The sequence below is a fragment of the Panthera tigris genome, chromosome C2 (assembly GCF_018350195.1).
Source record: "Panthera tigris isolate Pti1 chromosome C2, P.tigris_Pti1_mat1.1, whole genome shotgun sequence".
NCBI classification, from domain to species: Eukaryota; Metazoa; Chordata; class Mammalia; order Carnivora; family Felidae; genus Panthera; species Panthera tigris.
The window spans coordinates 92,480,092-92,499,835 of record NC_056668.1 but is presented as its reverse complement, the minus strand read 5'-3'; the positions used below and the strand labels follow the sequence as shown (position 1 = coordinate 92,499,835).

General features: G+C 39.3%; 1 protein-coding gene across 4 annotated transcripts in view; it reads right to left on the bottom strand.

Moving 5' to 3' along the window:
• SPATA16 (spermatogenesis associated 16) overlaps nucleotides 1-19,744 on the bottom strand; it is a 241,745-nt gene that overhangs the window by 22,833 nt on the left and 199,168 nt on the right. For 3 of the 4 annotated variants that reach the window (XM_007077091.3, XM_007077092.3, XM_042956736.1), the window contains exons 9-10: nucleotides 14,108-14,272; nucleotides 11,447-11,530 (exon numbers count right to left, since the gene is read on the bottom strand). In XM_007077091.3, the coding sequence (XP_007077153.3) occupies nucleotides 11,447-11,530; nucleotides 14,108-14,272 (249 nt within the window). Of the gene's footprint in view, nucleotides 1-3,041; nucleotides 3,133-11,446; nucleotides 11,531-14,107; nucleotides 14,273-19,744 lie in introns of those variants that run through there. The other variant, XM_042956737.1, reaches the window with a different exon arrangement.

Sequence of the window (19,744 nt, the reverse complement as noted above, 5' to 3'; positions counted from 1 at the left end):
TCATTTACATTCAAACCAATTATTGATAGATACGTATTTATTGCCATTTTGTTACTTGTTTTGTGGTTATTTTGTAGTTTTTCTCTGATCCTTTCTTCTCTTTTGCTCTTTCCTGGTTTGCTGGTTTTCTTTAGTGATATACTTGGATTCCTTACTCTGTATTTTATTTTTTTGCATATATATTACTGTTTATTGATTTTTGGTCACCAATCAATTTGTACATAACATCTGCATATAGCAGTCTATATTAAGCTGATTGTCACTTAATTTTAAACTCATTCTTTATTCCTCTCCACTCCATGTTTCAGATATTTGGTATCATATTTTACATCCACCGAGTTCTTTGTTTTTTAATATCAGTTTTTCTTTCAGTATTTGCAGTTCTAAAATTTTATTTGGTTCTTTTTATATCTTCTGTTATTTGTTAAATCTTTCTAGTTCTTTGTGGACACTCAATTTTTTCATTCACTTTAAGGTGTTTGTAATTGCTCATTAAAATATTTTTTTTTTCAAATGATGGCTGCTTTAAAATCTTCGTCAGATAATTCTAATATCTCTATCATCTCTGTGTTAGAATCTATTGATGGTCTTTCTTCATTCAATTTGAGATCTCCCTGGTTCATGGTATGATCAGTGATTTTCAGTTCAAATCTGGACATTTTGAGCTTATCATATGAGGTTCTGGATCTCATTCACACCTTCTCATTTAGCTGGATTTTTCTGACACTGCTATGGCAGAGGATGGGAAGTGTACTGCCTTGTCACTGCTAGGTGGGTATGGAAGTTCAGGTTCCCCACTCAGCCTTCATTGACTCCTGAGGGAAGGGTTCCTCATTACTTCTGGGTGAGGATGAGCATTCAAGCTCCTCACTAGGGTTTCACTGATACCTCCCTAGCTGGGAGAGGTAGCAATCTCACATCAGGGCTTGCCATGCAGCCTCCACTGACATCACGTGGAGGAGGCAGGTTCATAATTGTTGGCATGTGGCAAAATTCTTGATTGTCTACTAGGCCTCCTCTGACACCACACCAGCAGAGGGAAGGGAGGAAGTGGTGCCTTATCACCCAGTGGAGATGGAAGTCCAGGCTCCATATCTTGTGTTCTCTGACACCACCCTGTTAGAGTGGGAAGGCTGGGATATCTTGTTATAGCCTAGTGAGAGTAGAAGTCTGACTCTTTATTTGTGCTTTGCCGACATGGGTGGGTGTTGGAGCACTTTTTTTTTTTTTTTCTGTGATGTTTGGCTGGAGTAGAGTGATTATTGTCTAAGAGTCTTCCATTTTACGAGGCTTCCTCTTTCCTTGTCCTCTGGCTAGAGAGGGTAGGCTTTTGCTGGGGCTTGTTTTGTCTACACATGTTAGTGTTTCTGGATTAGTAGCTTCTTCAGCAACGAGTGTAGTATGTATGAGGAAAAAAAAAAAAACAGTGAACTTACCATAATGTCATTCCTCAAGTCTCCATGTCCCTCAGTTGTCAGTCCTTTTCATTCCACCTTCCAGAGTCTTGTGTTTGTTTTACATGTAATGTCCAGGGCTTTTAGTTGTACTTAATGGGAGAAGCAGGGAAAAGCATATCTACTCCATTTCCTGAAGTGGAATTCCTCTATCATGGTTTTAAAAAAAATAATTTTTGACCCCTGTACTTCAGGATAGTACATAGCAGACATACTACCATTTCCTGAATCAGTTTTTCATGTTAATGTGATTAAGTGAATCACTGTGAAGCTGAAGGGGTCTTTTCTGCATAAGAGGTCTTGGGAAGTTAAAAATCTTTTGGGTTTCTTCGAATTCAATGAGAGGGCTTAATTTTGTCTTATTTTTAGGTTAGGATCTCTAATACAGGCCTATATTTATCCTTTCGTCAGCCATTCATTCTCGTCCCCAGAATCTTTTTTCAAGCAGAAAACCATTTTCAGCAGAGTACACATAAGGTTTACACACACACAGTTTTGATGATGCTAAGAGATAAGGGTGTGTTTATGCTTATGGCATTTGTATGTGTTTTAGATTATAGCCTTTCCCCCTCCTCCACATACACTGTTTTAAGAAAGTCATAATCAGAATGAGAAATGGCCCATACCTTCCTTTAGGGCTGCATGTAAAGGCACTTTCATTTCTGCCCTTCTCCAAAAGATGAAAGGTATAATGAGTACACTGTGAATGATTGAATGAGCTACAAGTCAATTGCTCTGAACTCTGTATTAATCCCACTTTCAATACAGAATGGAAGATGTCCTATGGTTCATTTAACTACCAAGTGGTATAAGCTGTTATTGTGTTATTCTCCAGAATTATAAAGTATTGCAAAACTTAATGTATAAAATACATGCAATAAAATGCTGGGCTGCCAAGCAAAGAAGACACCTTTGGTAATTTAAGGAGAGTAACTTTTAGAATGAACTGCAAACTCGCTCTTCGGTTCAAAATAGAATTGAGATATATGCTCCCCTCCCTTGCCCCAGATATTTCACTGAACTTCTGAAAGATGCATTTTGAAAAGTTTTTATAGACATTAAAAAACTAAATATAAGCATTTCCAATTTCTGTTTTAGTTACCTTCCTCTATCAGCTCACTAGTGGGACAGGCAGGGAGGGAATCCCAGGAAGTGAAGGAGTGAGAAATGTGCTATCCAGTTCCAGTCTCAAGGCTTCTGGGCTGTGAGGATAAAGCCTGGAGGAGTTATGGCAATATGTGCTTCTGAAATTGCAGTATCATTGACAGGTTGCATTTCAGAATAATTCAGATAACTTACCAGAGGGTGACCCTCAGATTGACAGTAAGTACACTATAGGAATGACCAGACTTCCAAGCTGTTCCCTTGAAGTTCTGATATTGCAGGAAGAGGGAAAGCAGTGAGCTATCAGAGCCAACCTAAACACGATGTTTATAGAAGGAGGGATGATGAGAAAAGACAGTAAGAGCAGATGATCCAGGGGACAGTGGGTTCCAGGGTTTGGATTTGGTCAGGCAGCGGCTGCAGAGCTGTCTGGGTACATCCTCAGCTGGGCCCGTCAGCTGTGATCCAGAGAAGGGTGGAGGATGCCTACCATAGCCTCTGATGCTCCTGTTCAACTTGCTGCTGAAAGGGAGACTCGAGGGTTGTCTCACTGGTTGTCTTACAGAATCTGCACCTGGGTCAGAAAATATTCTTTGTGCCATTGACTTTTAGTAGCTGCATTTCGTTTAACATTAAGTGCTCTACCTAATGATTAGGAATGGAGCCTTTGATCCACCCAAACAAATCTGACTCAAAACTAAACCCTGTCACTACAAACTTAGGTTTGTTACCTTGTTAATTCTACAAAGCTCCTTTCCTCACCTTTCAAAGGAGAAGTAATGACACCTCCCTCACAGGGTTGTTGCAATGATTAAATATGATAACTTGATGAAGTGCTTGGCACAATATTAAAAGATCAATGGTAATCACTGATAATATTTGCCATCATCACAGTATTAATTAACTTAGTTATTTATATGAAATAAATTTCTCTATAGCTTGTTGAAATTGTGATAGTTATTCAAAGGCAAACTTCAAAGAGACTAACATAGTTTGATCATCTGTTGACTGACACAGTATTTTATTACGCATGTGAGCACAATGGCAGTTAGCTTTGTTTGCCCCTTGATAAACTCCTGGTGAGAACTGGCAAAGCTCCTGGGTACATGCTCTCTGGATGAGGCCATGCTAGGATTTGACTCCTGCCCAGAAATGCTTCTGCTGCAGAAATTTCTTGCCAGATCATTAAAGTTTTAGAATATTTTCAACCAACAAAGTACACACACACAGGTATTCCCAGTATTGTAGGGAAGACCGCGCACAGGTGGGAAATAAGTGACCAGCAAATACAGTTGGCTGAAAATGTTTAACAAATTAACCACACACTTTTTTTCCATTAAGTCAGAGGAGAAAGATGTTGTTTGGTTTAAATGGTAACTAAAGTTTGTCATTTAGATTTGGAGGATCACACTGGAGCTTGGGAAGATGGCCAGCACCAAGGCTTTTGGCCTCCTCCACTTTCCAGGTTAGACTTGGCTTTGCTGAGTGCAACATTTGAGGAGGAGATGCTCCCCGCAGGTCCGATGGCCCCAGGGCTCAGCCTCTGACCACAATCAGAGGTCTGCTCGGGCTTTGGTGGAGGTTCCTCCACTACAACTGCTGTCTGGACACCTGCTGGCATAGGCTCACTTATCCCGGGAACTTTGACCATTTATGCCAGGCACCTGGCCTCTTCTGCCTCTCGGCCCTTGCCTCTCTCTCCTTGTCCTCATAGTCTGTCCCTGTCCTTCTCCCCAGTGTGGTCAGCAACAAGAGCACTTAGGTTTCTCCACACGATCTGCATTATGCCATGGACAGAACTGCTTAGCAGTGCTTAGAGTACACACTGTAAAGGAATTTGGGGATATGCTAATGAGGAAGCCCATAACCAGAAGCAGAGAAGATTCACAATCAAATTGCAATAAATCTGCAGAGACTCCTTAAAGAACAAGACACACAGGAAAAGCCTGATTGCTGGAAAAACTGCTTTGCAAATGAGTAGTACGGCTGCTGAATCTTTGAAAAGACAGCAGTACTTTCAGAGAGACACAACCGAAGGCCCTAACCACATATTAGTCAGCCCAAATGACTGGCCGATGAATGATAGCGCCGCATGTGCAATCTCTCTCAGAAGAGTTTCTGGAGGGATTCAGGTTTGAATGCTGATGTGGAAAGTAAATAAAATGTTCCAATTTGCTCTTCTCTCTTCCTCCTCAACCAACTGCCCCTGGCCCATCTCCCAGATTTGTATTCTCCCCTGCTTGCTCTGCCTACATCAACAGCCTTGAACGGCACAGAGTTGCTAAGTGACATACAATTCTATCCCATTTTCATCTTAAAGGACCAAATTAGTATATCAATGACTGTCACGTCCGTGTGATGATGAGTACAATTTATAAGTTAAGATTCTGAGGTAAAACGGAACATAAAAAGCTAAATAATTTTGGACAAGTTCATATGGATGTCTTTAAACATCCACCTATATACTCCATTAGGTGAATTCATTGAAGATTGTGATGTACTATATTATAATATTTGATGACACGTAAAGTATTATTTCTTTTCATGAAAATTCACAGGACCATGATTATATGGCAGAGTCTTTCTCTCGTTACTTTTAAAATAACAAAATTTCATTTTTCCTCATTTAGGGTCAAATCAGCGATCCAGAGGTATATCAGAATAAGACAGTACTTTATATGTTGTACCAGATTAAATCCTGATCTTCTCAATGTGAAGTTTAGACTTTGTAAAGGAAAAGCAAATAACTTTTCTTCCGAGTTAAAGACAGAGTGCTGCTTAACTGTTTCTCTTAACTGATTCTGTGGTGAAAAGAAATAGGAACGTTCCAACTTAACAGTTGGCACATTTTTTTTAAAGCCTCCTTTTTCTAAAGACTTCTTTTTCTATTTATCTTCAGGCCTAGTTCATAAAGCTTTAATGGGCTTTAGGATTCAATGCTTGGTAACATGAAATCATAGACTCTGAGGGTGGTAAGGATTTGAACACGTTATGTTTCTCAGAAGGTTGTGACTTGCCCAAAGTCCCATGAGTGGGGGCTGAATGGTCAAGGATTTGCAGTTAGGTTCTGTATTCTTTCTGGTTTTAGATGAAAAACTAAGGAACAGAGGATGTGGATCTTGTATAGGTGGATTATAAAGGTAGACTAAACTAGAAATTCCTTGTGACTTCTTAGGCCCAGATTGAAAGAAATTTACTTTGAGAATTGAAAACAAAGTGTGCTGGTTCATGGTCAAATTCCATATTAGATGGAAGTCACCACAATTCCCCATTTGGCCTCACATCCACTGCGACCACCTGGCTTCAAGGTTCAAGTCCTCTGCCGTTGGGTACAAGTCACCTCTTGTGACATTGCAATAAACTAGTCTCCTTGATTCTACCCTTGTCCTCCCACCCCCCCTTCAATCTACTCTCATCTCAGCAGCCTAGAGTGATTTTGGCTTTTTGTTTGACAAAGCATTATGTCATCTGTTTCCTCACTTCATCTTTTGTCGCTCTTGTTCATTCTATTGCAGTCCCCTAGCCCTCGTATTTCCTTGTACATGCTAGGTCCTCTCTAATCTCAGGGTTTTACATTTACTGTTTCCTTTACTTAGAATGCTTTTCCAACAAATTGCATGGCTTGCATTTCTTTCAGATTTTTGTTCAAACGTCACTTCAATGAATCCTGGCCTGACTATTCTAGTGCAGTTGCAGTCATTGGCACTTTCCATTTTCCTTTCCTGCTTCCCGCAGCCATGGCATTCATTACTTATAATATATTGCATATTTCTTTAGGTAGTTTAGCGTCTACTTCAGAATGCAGACATTGTGATGGTACTGTTTTTTCATGGCTGTATCTCCGATGTCTAGAACAATGTCTGACCCGCAGGAGATGCCCGGTAAATGTTGGACGAATGCATGAATGAGCAGTGTGATAACAAGACCTCTGGGATATTCAAAAGATTATGTTTTCTCAGGCTTTTTTGTTTTGTCTTTTGTTGTTGTTGTTGTTGTTGTTATGGACTGAACCTTGTTAAAGGGTCCTGCTGTGGCACGGAACTTTCCAGCGTAAGAAAATTTATGTTTTTTGGACGTAGTCTGCTTTTTTTGCACAGCTAAACCAACATACATATATCTTTCTTGAGTTAATTACTGGAAAGGAAATATGCTGTAAAGCCAAACCAAAACAAAAGCCACTTTCCTAAAACTCTATTAAGAATATATTTTCATCCTGGTAAATTAGGAAAAAACACAATTGTCTCTTTCTTTCTTCTTCTGAGTTCTTCAAGAAATCTCAAAGAAAAAAAATGTAGACAGGAGGTCAGCACTCATGAATCAGATTTCCTCTTGATGGGCTTTTTATAGACCTATAACAAAGTGAAGCCCTGGAAATTGTGTTAGGTAATGGGGATTCTGACAGACCCTTTAAGTACGTGGAACTAGGAGGTGCTGCTATAATTCTGCTGCTTCAGATGAAAATTTCAAGTGTTTTCATTAGGTACAACAGCTGTTTCTATTACAGATAACAGATCTCAGAGGTGGTGATGCTGATATCAACTTCTAGTGGGCTCAGAACACAGTGTAGCTTGTACAATTAGGTTTTTTTAATTATTTTTTTCTGCACACGCAAATTAACTCTGTAGCAGTAAAAGGAAATTACTTACTTGCTACCGGAATTGTCTGAAAGTGATATGATCATCCTCTGTAGAGTCACATTAACCAAATTAAAAGCCCTTGGGAAAAATTTGGCACCCTGTTCCTTCCCATTCACATCTTCGTAAAGACCTCTCAGGAGCTTCCATTTAGAAAAAGTTAGGATCATTACCAGGGCTTTTAATTTGGAAAGATGAGCTGCTCACCAGTGAGTCCTTCTAGACACCTAGTGGTTGAGTAGAGTGGCTCTGCAGTGTTCCGACCTCAGAGGCCTTGACATTACTATCCTCCTGATTCTTGCTTGCAGGTGTTTTCCGGCACAGGACACAGGTCCATAGCTCTGCTGCTGAAGCTTGTCTCCAAGATAGATGCTATCATTTCATTCTCCTCATGAATGCACTCGTTCTCGGAGAAATGGAATCTATTCCTCCAACCCTGTGAATCTGGGCTGGCCTGTAACTACTTCAACTAGTAGAATATGGTGGAAGTTCTGGAAGTGGCCTTAAAGAAGACCGGTGGTTTCCGCTTCCTTTCTCTTGAAATATTTCCTCTTGGAACCCAGCTGTAATGCTGTTTAAAGCCTCATTCACATGGACAGGCCACATGGGTAGGCACTCCAGTCAGCTGTGTCAACCATATGAGGGAGCCATGTTGTAGTCTAGTACATCTTAGCCTTCAGATGACTCTAGCCCCAGGCACAGAAGCCAGTTGATTGAACTACATGAGAGACAGTGAGCAAGATCCACCCCTAGCTGAGTTTCGTCAGCTCATAGAGTTGTGAGAGATAATATTGGATTATTATTCTAAACCACTATATTTGGGTGATTGATGACACAGTAATAAATAACTGCAATAGCAGCAAAGTGGGAAGTCATAGGCTAAACATTTCTTTGAATGTAAGCATCAAAAACTAGCTTATTGTGAGGTGGAATTGGTGGTTATCTGTAAGATGTAGGTAGGTATAGACAAATGTCAATTTCTCTTCCACCTTTTTAGCTAGTCCTTGGAATTTCATTGCCAGACTGCCACTTTATTATCACTTGGATTTGTAAGTGCAAAGATGTAGTGTACAAAGGTATATACTTTTGGGATGGATAATGCTATAAACCAGGGTACAGCATACGTTTTCTGTGTAGGGTCAGTTAGTAAATATTTTAGGCTTTGTGAGCTATACAGCCTCTCTAGCAACTACTCAACTTGGCCAAGGTGACATAGACCATATGTAAATGAATGACATGGCTGTGTGCAATAAATTTTATTTACAAAAATAGGTGACTAGTTGGTTTTGACCTGTGCACTCTAGTTTTCTAACCTCATGCCAAAAAATGATTTCTATAGCGAACAGAGATATTTGATTCTTTTGCTTGAATCTCATCAGCATTGCATTTGGTTTACCTCCAGCTGCAATTCCTCTTGCCATTTCTTCTGAGTCTCCTTTGTATGGTTCTCTTCTTAAGTTTGGAATGTGCTCTGCAAGGCTCTCTTCTTATTCTATGCTCTTTCTCAGTCATCTCACCCTCTCTTATGATTTCAGTTGATATCCATTTGCCAACAACTAAAAAAATCTCTATTTGGTCTTTTATCCAGAACTCCAGACTCCTGTACTTTCCCTTGGATATCTTGCCAGCACCCTAAGTTCAATGCATTTTTGTGCCAGTTATTAGCCCATAATCTCTTAACTCCAAACCCACGCTTCTATGATTAACTCTGTGATGCTGGGGGCTGGAACTCTGCAAACCTCATTTCTGTTTTGCCAGTTGTTAGTCTCCATCACTAGGAGGTGATATAGGGGCATTGCAATGCCAAAGGAGAAAGGAGGGACTTGCTGCTGACTTCCTGCCCTCTGGGGTTCCTGTGAGCATCTCTGAAACGAGGCTTCTTTGCTCCAGAAAGTTGTGTTCTTTTCTGTAGTAGTAGCAGGTGAATCTAGTTTTTCCGAAAGTTGCACAATTACCTCCATTACCTCTCCCTCCCTGCTCCTGCCACCTTCCCTCCCATCAGCACCAGTGAGTTAGTGCCCCCTCCTAAGTCTGGATCTCAACCCTTCAGGATTCTGCTCCAAGAGTGGAGATAATAGCACCAGTTGAGCAATGCCTTCTAGTGGGAGGTCTAAGTTTTGGTCCAGCAGGGTCCTTGCTCCAAATTTCGAACTTTTAGTAATTCCAGTCTCTTCTCTTTGATTTCCCAGCCCTAATGGGTGGTAGCTGCTCCTTTTAATTGCTTCTTCTGTGCTAAATTTATGGTTCTCCTTTGCTTTTTCAGTTCCCTAGTTAACAATGACATACATACCTAGTTAGCCATTCTTTATATTAAATTCCCTTTCAAGTCTCCTGACTGGATTCTGAAAGAGTTTATAGTCTCAGCCCAAAGCTACACTTTTGAAGGGCCTTCTTCCTTAGTAAATGGTACCAGCGAACCTCTCGCCATTCCCTGCCCAGTGACTCAAGCCCAATGTCTGGGCATCATTCTTACTTTTCCTGTTCACTAAACTCTCTTATGCACTCAGTGAACAAGGCCTGTAGATTTGGCTTCCTGCACATTCCTTCTATCTGTCTGCTTCTTTTCGTCTCCACACCCACCACCATAGATCAGGCCATTGCCTTATAACCGACTGCCCCACATTTCTATAGCTCCTCAATCTGTTCTCCCACTGTAGCTCTAGAGATGTCTCAGAAACATTTTCCAGATAAACGCTTTCTGAAACATTCCAAATCCTTAACATAATTTATAAGTCTTTCTGTGATTTGACTTCCGTTTCTGCACTTCATTTTGAAATATGTTCCTTGCTCCTTTAACATTTTTTCTCAGTTGTTAAATGTGCCCTGCTTTCTTTGTGCTCTTGGCATAAACTCTTCCTTCTCTGCAGAAATCTCCCTTTTCTCCTAGATAACTACTACATATCCTTGAAATGTTGTATAAATATCACTTTCTCAGAGATGGCTTTTCTGACCTCCCAGACCAGATCATATTTCCCTATTTGTTTCTATAGATTATTGAACATCCACTTCTTAACTACAATATTCAGTAAATTTGTAGCTGTATACTTGTCTTCTTTCCAAGGTGGCCAGGCTCATACAGGCAGGGGCTGTTTTTGTATTGTCCAGCACAATATCCGTAAGTATTCTTTCTAGCACAGTAGATCGTTGACAAATATTTGCTGCATTCAGTTAATTTCTGTTCTAGGTATTTTACCATAGGACCTCTGAAATGATTACAGAAGACGCCCATTTCCTCACATGCACTAGATTCCTTCATGGCTGACTATTACCTCTTAAACCGGAGGCTTCTTCGGTTTATTCTCACATCTCCTGACACCAGGTCTCCCTTTATGGGTTCTCACAGTAATTGGAGGAGACTGAATGGAGAGTAGACTGACTAGAATTTATTACCTTTAATTGGACTGGAGACCCAGCATTACTCCCTCCTACATTGTCAGAGAGCTCTGTAGTGTCACACAAGTCTTCCGAGTACCTGATGCTAGGTACATCTTTGTCCTTGTTTTATTTAACTCCGGTAACCAATGAAGGGATGCTCCTCTACTTCTCCCATCCAAGTACTAACCAGGCCTGACCCTGCTTAGCTTCTGAGGTTAGAAGAGATTGGGTGCATTCAGGGTGGTATGGTTGTAGACTATTCCTCTACTTCTTTTTTAAATGTTTTATTATTTCTTTATTTTGGGGGGACAGAGAGAGAGAGAGAGAGGACGAACCATGAGATCACGACCTTAGCCAAAATCAAGAGTTGGCTGCTTCACCAGCTGAACCACCCAGGCACCCTGACTGTTCCTCTACTTCTAATAACCAGTATGTTACTCCTCCACTCAAAGCATCAATGTGCTAGTTTTTCTGTAGTTCTCTGAAATGTAGCCATTCTTCCTCAAGTGACAAAATATAGGGGAAAGTGTTGGGAGGTGGACTAAAACATTGATGAATGGGCCTTAAAAAAATCTACAATAAGCAATAATGGAGAGGCAGATAATGAAAATAGAATATGAAAATGAGCACAAGAAGACCCATGAAAGCATATGACCACAATCTGCTGGAGGAGCAGACCTGAGGAAACAGATTAAATAAATCCATTTTGATTCTGGTTACACTTCCAGGGAGATAGCTGCATTTATTTAAAAAACCCAAACAGACAATAAAACAATCTGAAGAGCTTTCTTTTCTTTGTATCTTCTAAACAGATTTGACCCAAGATGGACATTTTCTCTGAGAATAATATATCTTTTTTCCTTCAGCTCAAAGTTTTACCTTTTGGATTGTATTCCACACACGTTCTTTATCGTTTCTTCTTCCTTCAAGGGTGTCCATAGCATCTGCCATTAGTGACTGCAGCTGTGGCACCAAGATAAAAATTATCAGCATGGAATTCACACAGAAATAACTTCTCTAAATACACAGATTAAAACCTAATTAAAAAATCATTTGTACGCTGATGATTTTATTACTCATCTTTCCGACAATGAACACCGCCACCTCATCTTTGCTTCAGTCATTACCAAGTATTATTGCAGATATAAAATATTGTAACAATGGAAAGATTCTTCTTGAGAATTTGTAGAAAACATATAGGTTTTAATGTAGTAAGTGTTGCTGTTTTGTAAAAACAGATTTGGGTTGTAAAGAATGAAGGCGGTAGTTAATTCTCTCAGGAAATGGCATGTAGTACATGAGCGCATTTTAGTATTTTCTCCTGAGGCTAATGTATCATAATTCTAGGCCTCATGCAAAAGCTCACCCGAGGACAATACTAAAATTGTGCTGTTTTATTGCATTTTAAAGGATCTAGCTCATTTAAGTTCTTTTACTATCCTTTTATTTCCTAAAATTTCAAAATAATCAAGTTGCCTTTTTGAAAGGCAAGTTTAAAAAATTCCACCCTTTGCCCCAAACTGCCTTGTCCCAATTGAAAAGAATCTGATCTACATGCTACGTATGCGGTTGTAAGGTAATGAAGCTGCATCGAGCCATGCGATATTCAAAGCTAGAAAAGAAAGTTCTCTAAAAAAGAACAAATGTCAGTTCAGTTCACTGTGCCATCGAAGAGTATGAACCCTCAGATAATCTCTCTGTACTTTAGATATTGCAGAGCTTAAGCAGGAGGGCAGAGTTGAGTCACTCAAAACTCTTCTACTGAGCAGTCACTGTTTATATAGCACCATAAAAGATATTACTAGGATTTATTTTCTAGGTTAACCTATGCTTGGAAGTTGGAAAGTAAAATCTATTACTTAAGGTGATGAAATCTTGTAAGATACATGATTTTTAAATATTTGGCCTGTACATGTACGTCCATATACATTACATTTTTTTTCTAGTAGGCATATAAATTATGAAAATAACCCTGAAATCCTATTTTCCAAGGTTTCAGATAATGGGATATTGCACAACATGTGAGTAAGGGATGTCAATAATGCTAGTTTGATGCTCTGTGTATATATTTGGAAATGTAAGTATTTCCAGAGGAAAAAAAAAAAAGCTCCAGATAGGTGGTTAAGAAGACCTAAGTGCAGAAAACTCCCCTGTATTTTTCATTTAAATCTTGAGTGTGCTTTTTAGGAAGACAGGATCAACACTGTGCCAGCTTCTTAAATTAACATTTTCTTTGCTTCCTCTTATCTCAGAGGAGCATTAATCATCTAAAATTGGCTATAATATGCACTTTGAAAACTCCATACTTACTGCACTCCTGAATGCGTTATGAATGGAAGGATAAACACTTAGCCTTTTAGAAGGTGCTCCACTGCGCACAACCATAAAGGTTTACAAAGTATTATTGCCAGTTTTGATTTAGTAATTCCTTGATTACTAGACTCCCTCCCCCCACAGTTTAATACTTTGGTACGCATAGTTTTATCATTCAGCTAGTCAGACCATTTTATATACTTTGAATATCAGTATTTATAATACCTTTTTATAGGGTCAGATGAACATTATAAATGTTGGCAGTTCACTTCTTGATGGATTAATTTGTTACAACTTTAAAAGCTCAAAGAGGGAGGGTTGCTTTAGTTATCTGAAAATTACAGGTGATCGGTTTAGGCTGTTCTCATCCTTGCTATGTGAATTCAATTCAGGTCTATAATTAGTTTTAGCTACCTTCAATTACAGCCTCAAAGTAAGAGCCCTCCCTTACAACACATTAGGATTTCCGTATACAGTGAATTTTACCTTTCCTCGAATGGCCCTCACATTGGTTAGTAATAGTTTTACAAATGAGGAGCCATCATTTCTCATATTAATTATGGTTATAATAGACACATCTGTTTGAAGATTGTTTCTGTGAGATAGTCCATCAACTGATTTTTGACTGGCTCTGTGTTTTCTGAGTTAATTGGTCAATTCGGTTAAAAAAAAAAAGCCATTTGTCTAACTACATTTTCCCTTGCAATGAAACAACTGTTTTATCTAAATGTACCAGTGTGTGTGTGTGTGTGTGTGTGTGTGTGTGTGTTGGCACTACCAACATATATGTGATGCTAGAAGTGAATAAGAAAACTATAAAGACTATTTCGTAGGGTTGTTTTTTATATAGTAATTACTCTTGTTCTCTCTACTTTCCCTTACAAGAAAATTATATACTAACCCATCTGGGAGTTTAAGAAATAATTTATCAAAATTATACTTTACTTAAAGCAAAAAGCCTGATCCACAATATGAGTAATCAGCCCTTTTCCATGTTTTTACACATCACAAAGTTCTTACTATAAAAATGGAGGCTGGTCGACATGAGCAAATAAAAGACAGAAACACATCTTTCTACATTTTCCAATTTCTTTATTAAAATGCCTCAGGAGGGTTGGGCAGGTTGCCCTCAGACTACATTGATTCTCACAATTTTGTTTTTCAGGACATATCATTCTTATGTTGGCTGGGGGCCTGTGAAAGCCTTAAACAAAGAAAAACACTTACCAATTCCGTCTCCTCTTGACTGATGTCCTGTAGATAGGGAATGGTTGCCAGCTCCGCCATTGCTTGATTGATCACCTGGGACTGCTCCTTCACTCTCTGCAGCCGGCTCAGGAGGCTGGCATACTGCAGCTTCTCCATCACACCGGAGCACCGGTGGAAACTCCCCTAGTCTCCCAGTAAAAGGAAATGTTTTAGACCAAAATCATGGAAATAGACCTCTCTCTAGAGATTGAAGTCAGGGATTATTATATTTACATCCTTGGAAGCGATGGCTACCTAACACAAATAAGTGTTTCTTTCCATTATGTTAGGGAATTGTCTGCACCCTTCCTTCAAACAGATGAATGTACAAAAAGGAAACGCTTTGCAAGACTGTTGAGAAGGATGTGCAGGTGGCCCTGTAGAAGGAACCTGGGCTGAGGGGAAAAGAGGGGACTGAAATTGAATGTGTTCCACTCTCCCAGTGGGGATCCCACAAAGTTGTGTTCATTTAGAGAGGGTGACTTTATCTATGTCACCAAGGCATCACAGGAGCTAAGAGTTGCCTACTGTCTTGTGTATATAAAAGAATACTTTTTATGCAAGTTGAATCCTGAAAAATGTTATGCATATTGAATTCTGTCTACCCTAATGGCTAAAATTAAATCTGCTTTTACCTTTAGTTCTCACTGGATGGCCTTGGACTCTGGTTCCCCTCCTTGTGGTATTAGAGCACTTGATTCTGGCTCCTTGGACCATCCCAACAACTGACACAATCCATCCTGAAATAGGCTACGTACACATTTGTAAGGGCCAACCCCTCCCCCATGAATCTATTGGTATTTTGGGCTTTCTTAAAAATGGGGCACACTTTTAATAAGGTGTGCCAGTCAGCCATAAAACAGGAGACATGACCTTCTCTAAAACTTCTAATACAAATTGTAATGCTTGATGGGAAAAATAAAACATCACAAAATTCTCATTTATATTTAGGAAAAAGGGGACAGAGGGGTATCTAAGGGTTAATAGAAAAGCTTTGAGTTTCTGCTGTGTTTGGATGGTGATAAGAAGTGGGAAGTCACAGGAAGATATAGTTTGGCAACTGCATTCCACATCCTGGTGCTCAGAAGAGGAAGTCTGGATGACTGGTGTTCCTTTATAACAGGGTTCCTCCTTGACCACCTGTACAGGAATCATGAGGTTTTGTTAACTGTGCAGAGTACTGGGCCTTACAAGGTGAATCACTATCTCTTGATATGTTGCCCTAGAAATATGATTTTTAGCTAGGTTCCCCCCCCATATTCAAATATCTCCAGTTGAAGTTGAACAAACCACCATTTTAAAGCCTAATATTTGAACAAAGACTATTTTAGTTTGTGTATGTTTATAGAACAGATTTTTCTCTCCAGACATTAGAGAAGGCAGACATGATTTTTTCTTCTTAAAATAGAATCTCTTCTAAAAAGAAAAATTATTAGAAACTAGCATTACTAAAGAGCATCTGAATTTCAACTTGCATGTGGAAAGCAGTTCTTTCTGAAATGTCACATTCGTGTTTTGATGGACACTGACCTCTAGAAGTTGGCACTCTTCTAGCATTTTGGTAGTATAGGAAGATTGAGGAGCATTACATTGTATATGCTGTATATGCCTCCCTAACACTTATCTGTGCCATTTGACTAATGCCCTTCTATCTCTGCTAATTTGTTTTTCCTGATTAATCATTTATCTGAAAACCTGTGAGCCTATAGGAGTGATGATTGCAATTGTGGATTTGGGATCCCTTCTCTGACTTGACAAAATAGCTAGCTTACCCATTTAGTTTAAACATGTAGCTAAACAATGGGACACTGTCAAATAGAGGAAAGCAAGTTGCAGGAGAAACTGTTTTCTTTCTGAAGAAAAATTGCTTTCTTTGTTCTTCTTTAAAATAAACAATGGGGCTCATTGTAGGAAAGTGGTGTAGTGACTCAACTCCAAAGAGCAGAAACAACAGCAGTCTGCTCGGGAACATAATCTATCAGTGTAATTTTCCAAAACATCAGGAAAATAAAAATAGTGGAAGGCAATGGTGCTTTGTTAGCTTGATTGTTGGATGCATAACAAAACAGGAAGCGCTCCATACAAATCAGATTCTAGGGAGAGAGCATAGTTGACTGCTAATCGTTACCTATCCTCCCCCACTACCTTAAGCCAATGCAATTTAGTTATCAGGGGACTATAAGTTAATATTTTACCTATACAAGATGCGGATTTTTGAGAGACATAGTGAAAAAGAGATAAAATTGATATCTAGCGCCAGGAGGAATGTTTTAATGCCGTTTCTTTAAGAAAATAAAGGAAATAATGAAACATGAAGGAATTAGGTTAAACATCTAATGTTACCAAAAGCTAAATCTAAAGGGAAAGTAGCCCTCCCAATGAGACTTCAGGAGTGATCAAAAGTGTCCTTAGCTGCTGGAAAGAGTGTAATAAAGTGGCCAAGACTGAAGCTAAAACTTCATACAGGTACAATGAAGGTTAGGTAAATATCAAGTGCAAATGAAAGCTTCAGTCCGAGAATTGCCTAGATTTAACAGCAGGTATGGTTAAATGTTTGGCAAGTAAGTGGTACTATATAATACCATTAGAAAGCAGAACCCAAGTAAATATATTTCCATTTGACATACGTGTAGAATCATTAATTGCAAAAAAGGGGTAGAAAACGCATATCATTGTTCATTTCAAATGTGTATATGTAAACGTTTTTTATGCTTCACTTGGAGGAAATTAAAAGTAAAATTAATGAGGTATTAAAACATGGTTAGGTCATTTTTTGGCAAGTCAGGCTGTGAAGAAGGCTTCATGCATGGTGAGAGATTTTATTATTTTAACTCTTTAACATTTAGCCCAGGAAGCACAGTACATAAGGTTTGAAACTGACAGCAGCCAATAAAGTTAATGAATGGAAAAGCACAATGGCATATGGTAGCATGTGAAATAATTAGGACAAGGATCCAGAGAAGGAAAAATACCATTAGAGCAGAGCTACTGGTTGAGTGGGGTTGATGTTAAATGGGATTAAGAGCCACCTGGTAGGAAGGTGGTAGAATATTTTAGATTATAACTCTTACGGTACCAGAATCATTATTGTTTGGCCATGTGTTATTGTTGTATGCCTAGTAAAGGAATCTATAAAGATAAGGAAACCGGGGTCAGAGTGTAAGGAGAATCATTGCCTGACATACAGAAAACCAGGAATGTCCTTGTCTCCTTCTACCGTCTCGTGGCAAGAGATGAAAATTCATGTTCCCTGGGAAGCCCTACTGTGGTGAGTAGATTCACTCCATGGCTGGAGATGACACTTCTAATCCTGCCTTTGTGAATAGATCTGAGCACATTAGTGATCTAAGGAAAAAAGTTAGAAATCTGTAGGACACTCACACAATCATTTTAGAGGAACATATAATTTCCAAGTATACAGCTTGCATAAAGAAAAACAAAGGTCTATCAAACTGTCCTTTGTCAAAACAAACTAAAACCAATACAAATAATTTAAAATCCTGAAATTTGTACTGCTTTACAAAGTGTTTCAACATGGATTATGTACTTTTGGTCTCCAACAACTCTGTGAGGTGGGCCTGGCAGATATCAGCTTATTTAATAAATGAGAAAAAATAGCTCAGAGGTTAAGCGACTTGCCCTAGGGTTACACAAAGCATAGCCTTGGACCAAAGTCTTCATCTGTAGGTGTCACAAGTGAGGGTAACAACTAATATGAACAATGCAATACCTAAACATTCAAGTGGACAGCATTTGATATGTGACAAGAAAAAAAACACATACTTCAGGGAATCTTAAAAACACTGTTGAGTGTTTCTTGGGTCACAGTTAATGGCAAAATGTAGCAATAATTTCTACTTACCAACTCATTACTTGCTTCATTAAGCTAGGTTACCTTCGCAGCCAATTTTATTCAGTCCTGCTTTATGAAGCTGTAGTTGGACATACAAGAAAAAGCCTAGAGGCCAATATTTGGATATACTTGTGGTTCCTGGGTACCTTCTGGCTCACTTGCTTCATTTCCATTGCATCCATGTTTGAGATAATCTTCTAAAAACTATTTTGGAAGATTCCATTTCCCATAGAGTTAACCTAGAAATGTTGATAAAATGCCTTGCACGTAGCAAAGTGGTGCTGACTTATTTTAAAGAAGACTGAGGGATTATTTCGATGCTAAGAATTTTAGTTGTGGTTTTCAAATATCCTTTATGGACACATGAAGATACACGCACATACAAATTTATAAGTGGATAGAATGCCCTTTGAAACGTGAGAAGAAAATGAGTGAAGAATATTTAAAAAGTGTGTGATGTCTAGATAGGCCCAAAGTGCATACACAACACACTGTGAGATATGAACTGGCAAGAGGTGATGTGGCCAGTGCCCTGACAAGTAATAAGGTATGGCCACTGTTGCCCCAAAGAGCCAGGGCACCAAGAGATCACTTCCACAACTTTCAGCTCTGATAAGCTAACCATGGCTCTGCTAGGCTAACCATGAACTGAAGAGGTGAAATAATGCTGTATGGTGATGGTTTTTGTTAGCAAAGATTCCACTGCTTGCAAGGGTCTGGTGATGACAAGGATGATGCACGCGGGTCTCTAACCATGGTTGGTGATGGTGTGTGTATGGCTGGAGGAGGTTATGATAGATGGTAAATTGGAGAACAGGACCTAAAATTTGTGGTAGAGCCAATGAGATTGCTATAAACTGAAAGTTTGTATCCACCCATCCAAATTCATATATTGAAGTCCTAATCCTGGGTGTGATGGTATAGTGATGGGGCCTTTGGGATTAGACAAAGTCATTAGGGTGGAAGCCTCGTGATAGGATTGATGCTCTTATATGAAGAGACACCAGAGAGCTTACTGTCTGCCACGTGAGCACACAGATAGAAGGTGGCCGATTGCAAGCCAGGAAGAGGGACTTCATCAGAACTTGAGCATGTGGCACCCTGATCTTGGATTTCTAGCCTCTAGAACTGTGAGAAAATGGAAATGGATTTCTTCTTCTTCTTCTTCTTCTTCTTCTTCTTCTTCTTCTCCTTCTTTTAATTTTTTAATGTTTGTTTATTTTTGAGAGAGAGAAACAGAGTGTGGGTGGGGGAGGGGCAGAGAGAGAGGGAGACACAGAATCTGAAGCAGGCTCCAGGCTCTGAGCTGTCAGCACAGAGCCCAATGTGGGGCTCAAACTCATGAGTTGTGATATCATGACTTGAGCCAAAGTCAGACGCTTAACTGACTGAACCACCCAGGCACTCCTGGATTTCTTCTTAGTAGAAATATAGGAGAGATAATTGAGTGGAACGCAGTTATGGGGAGGGGGGGAGCTATGTGGTAGGAAAATCAGTAAAAATGTGCTTTTGTATTTGTAATGCATAGAATTACAAAACGTGCAAATAGATTAGGGGTTTTATAGCTTTTTAAAAATGCTGAATAATGTTATTGAGCAGATAAACTGCTGAACAGATGTTAAGTAGCTGTTTGTGATGACCCCCTTGGTTCCCCTTGTAAGGTAAGAACATCAAATCAATGATGTAATACAAAAGCCACAAAAAGAAAATTCTTCAAAATTTCCAGCTTCTAGGCCTTTTGAAAAATATTTTAAAAGGGGAAA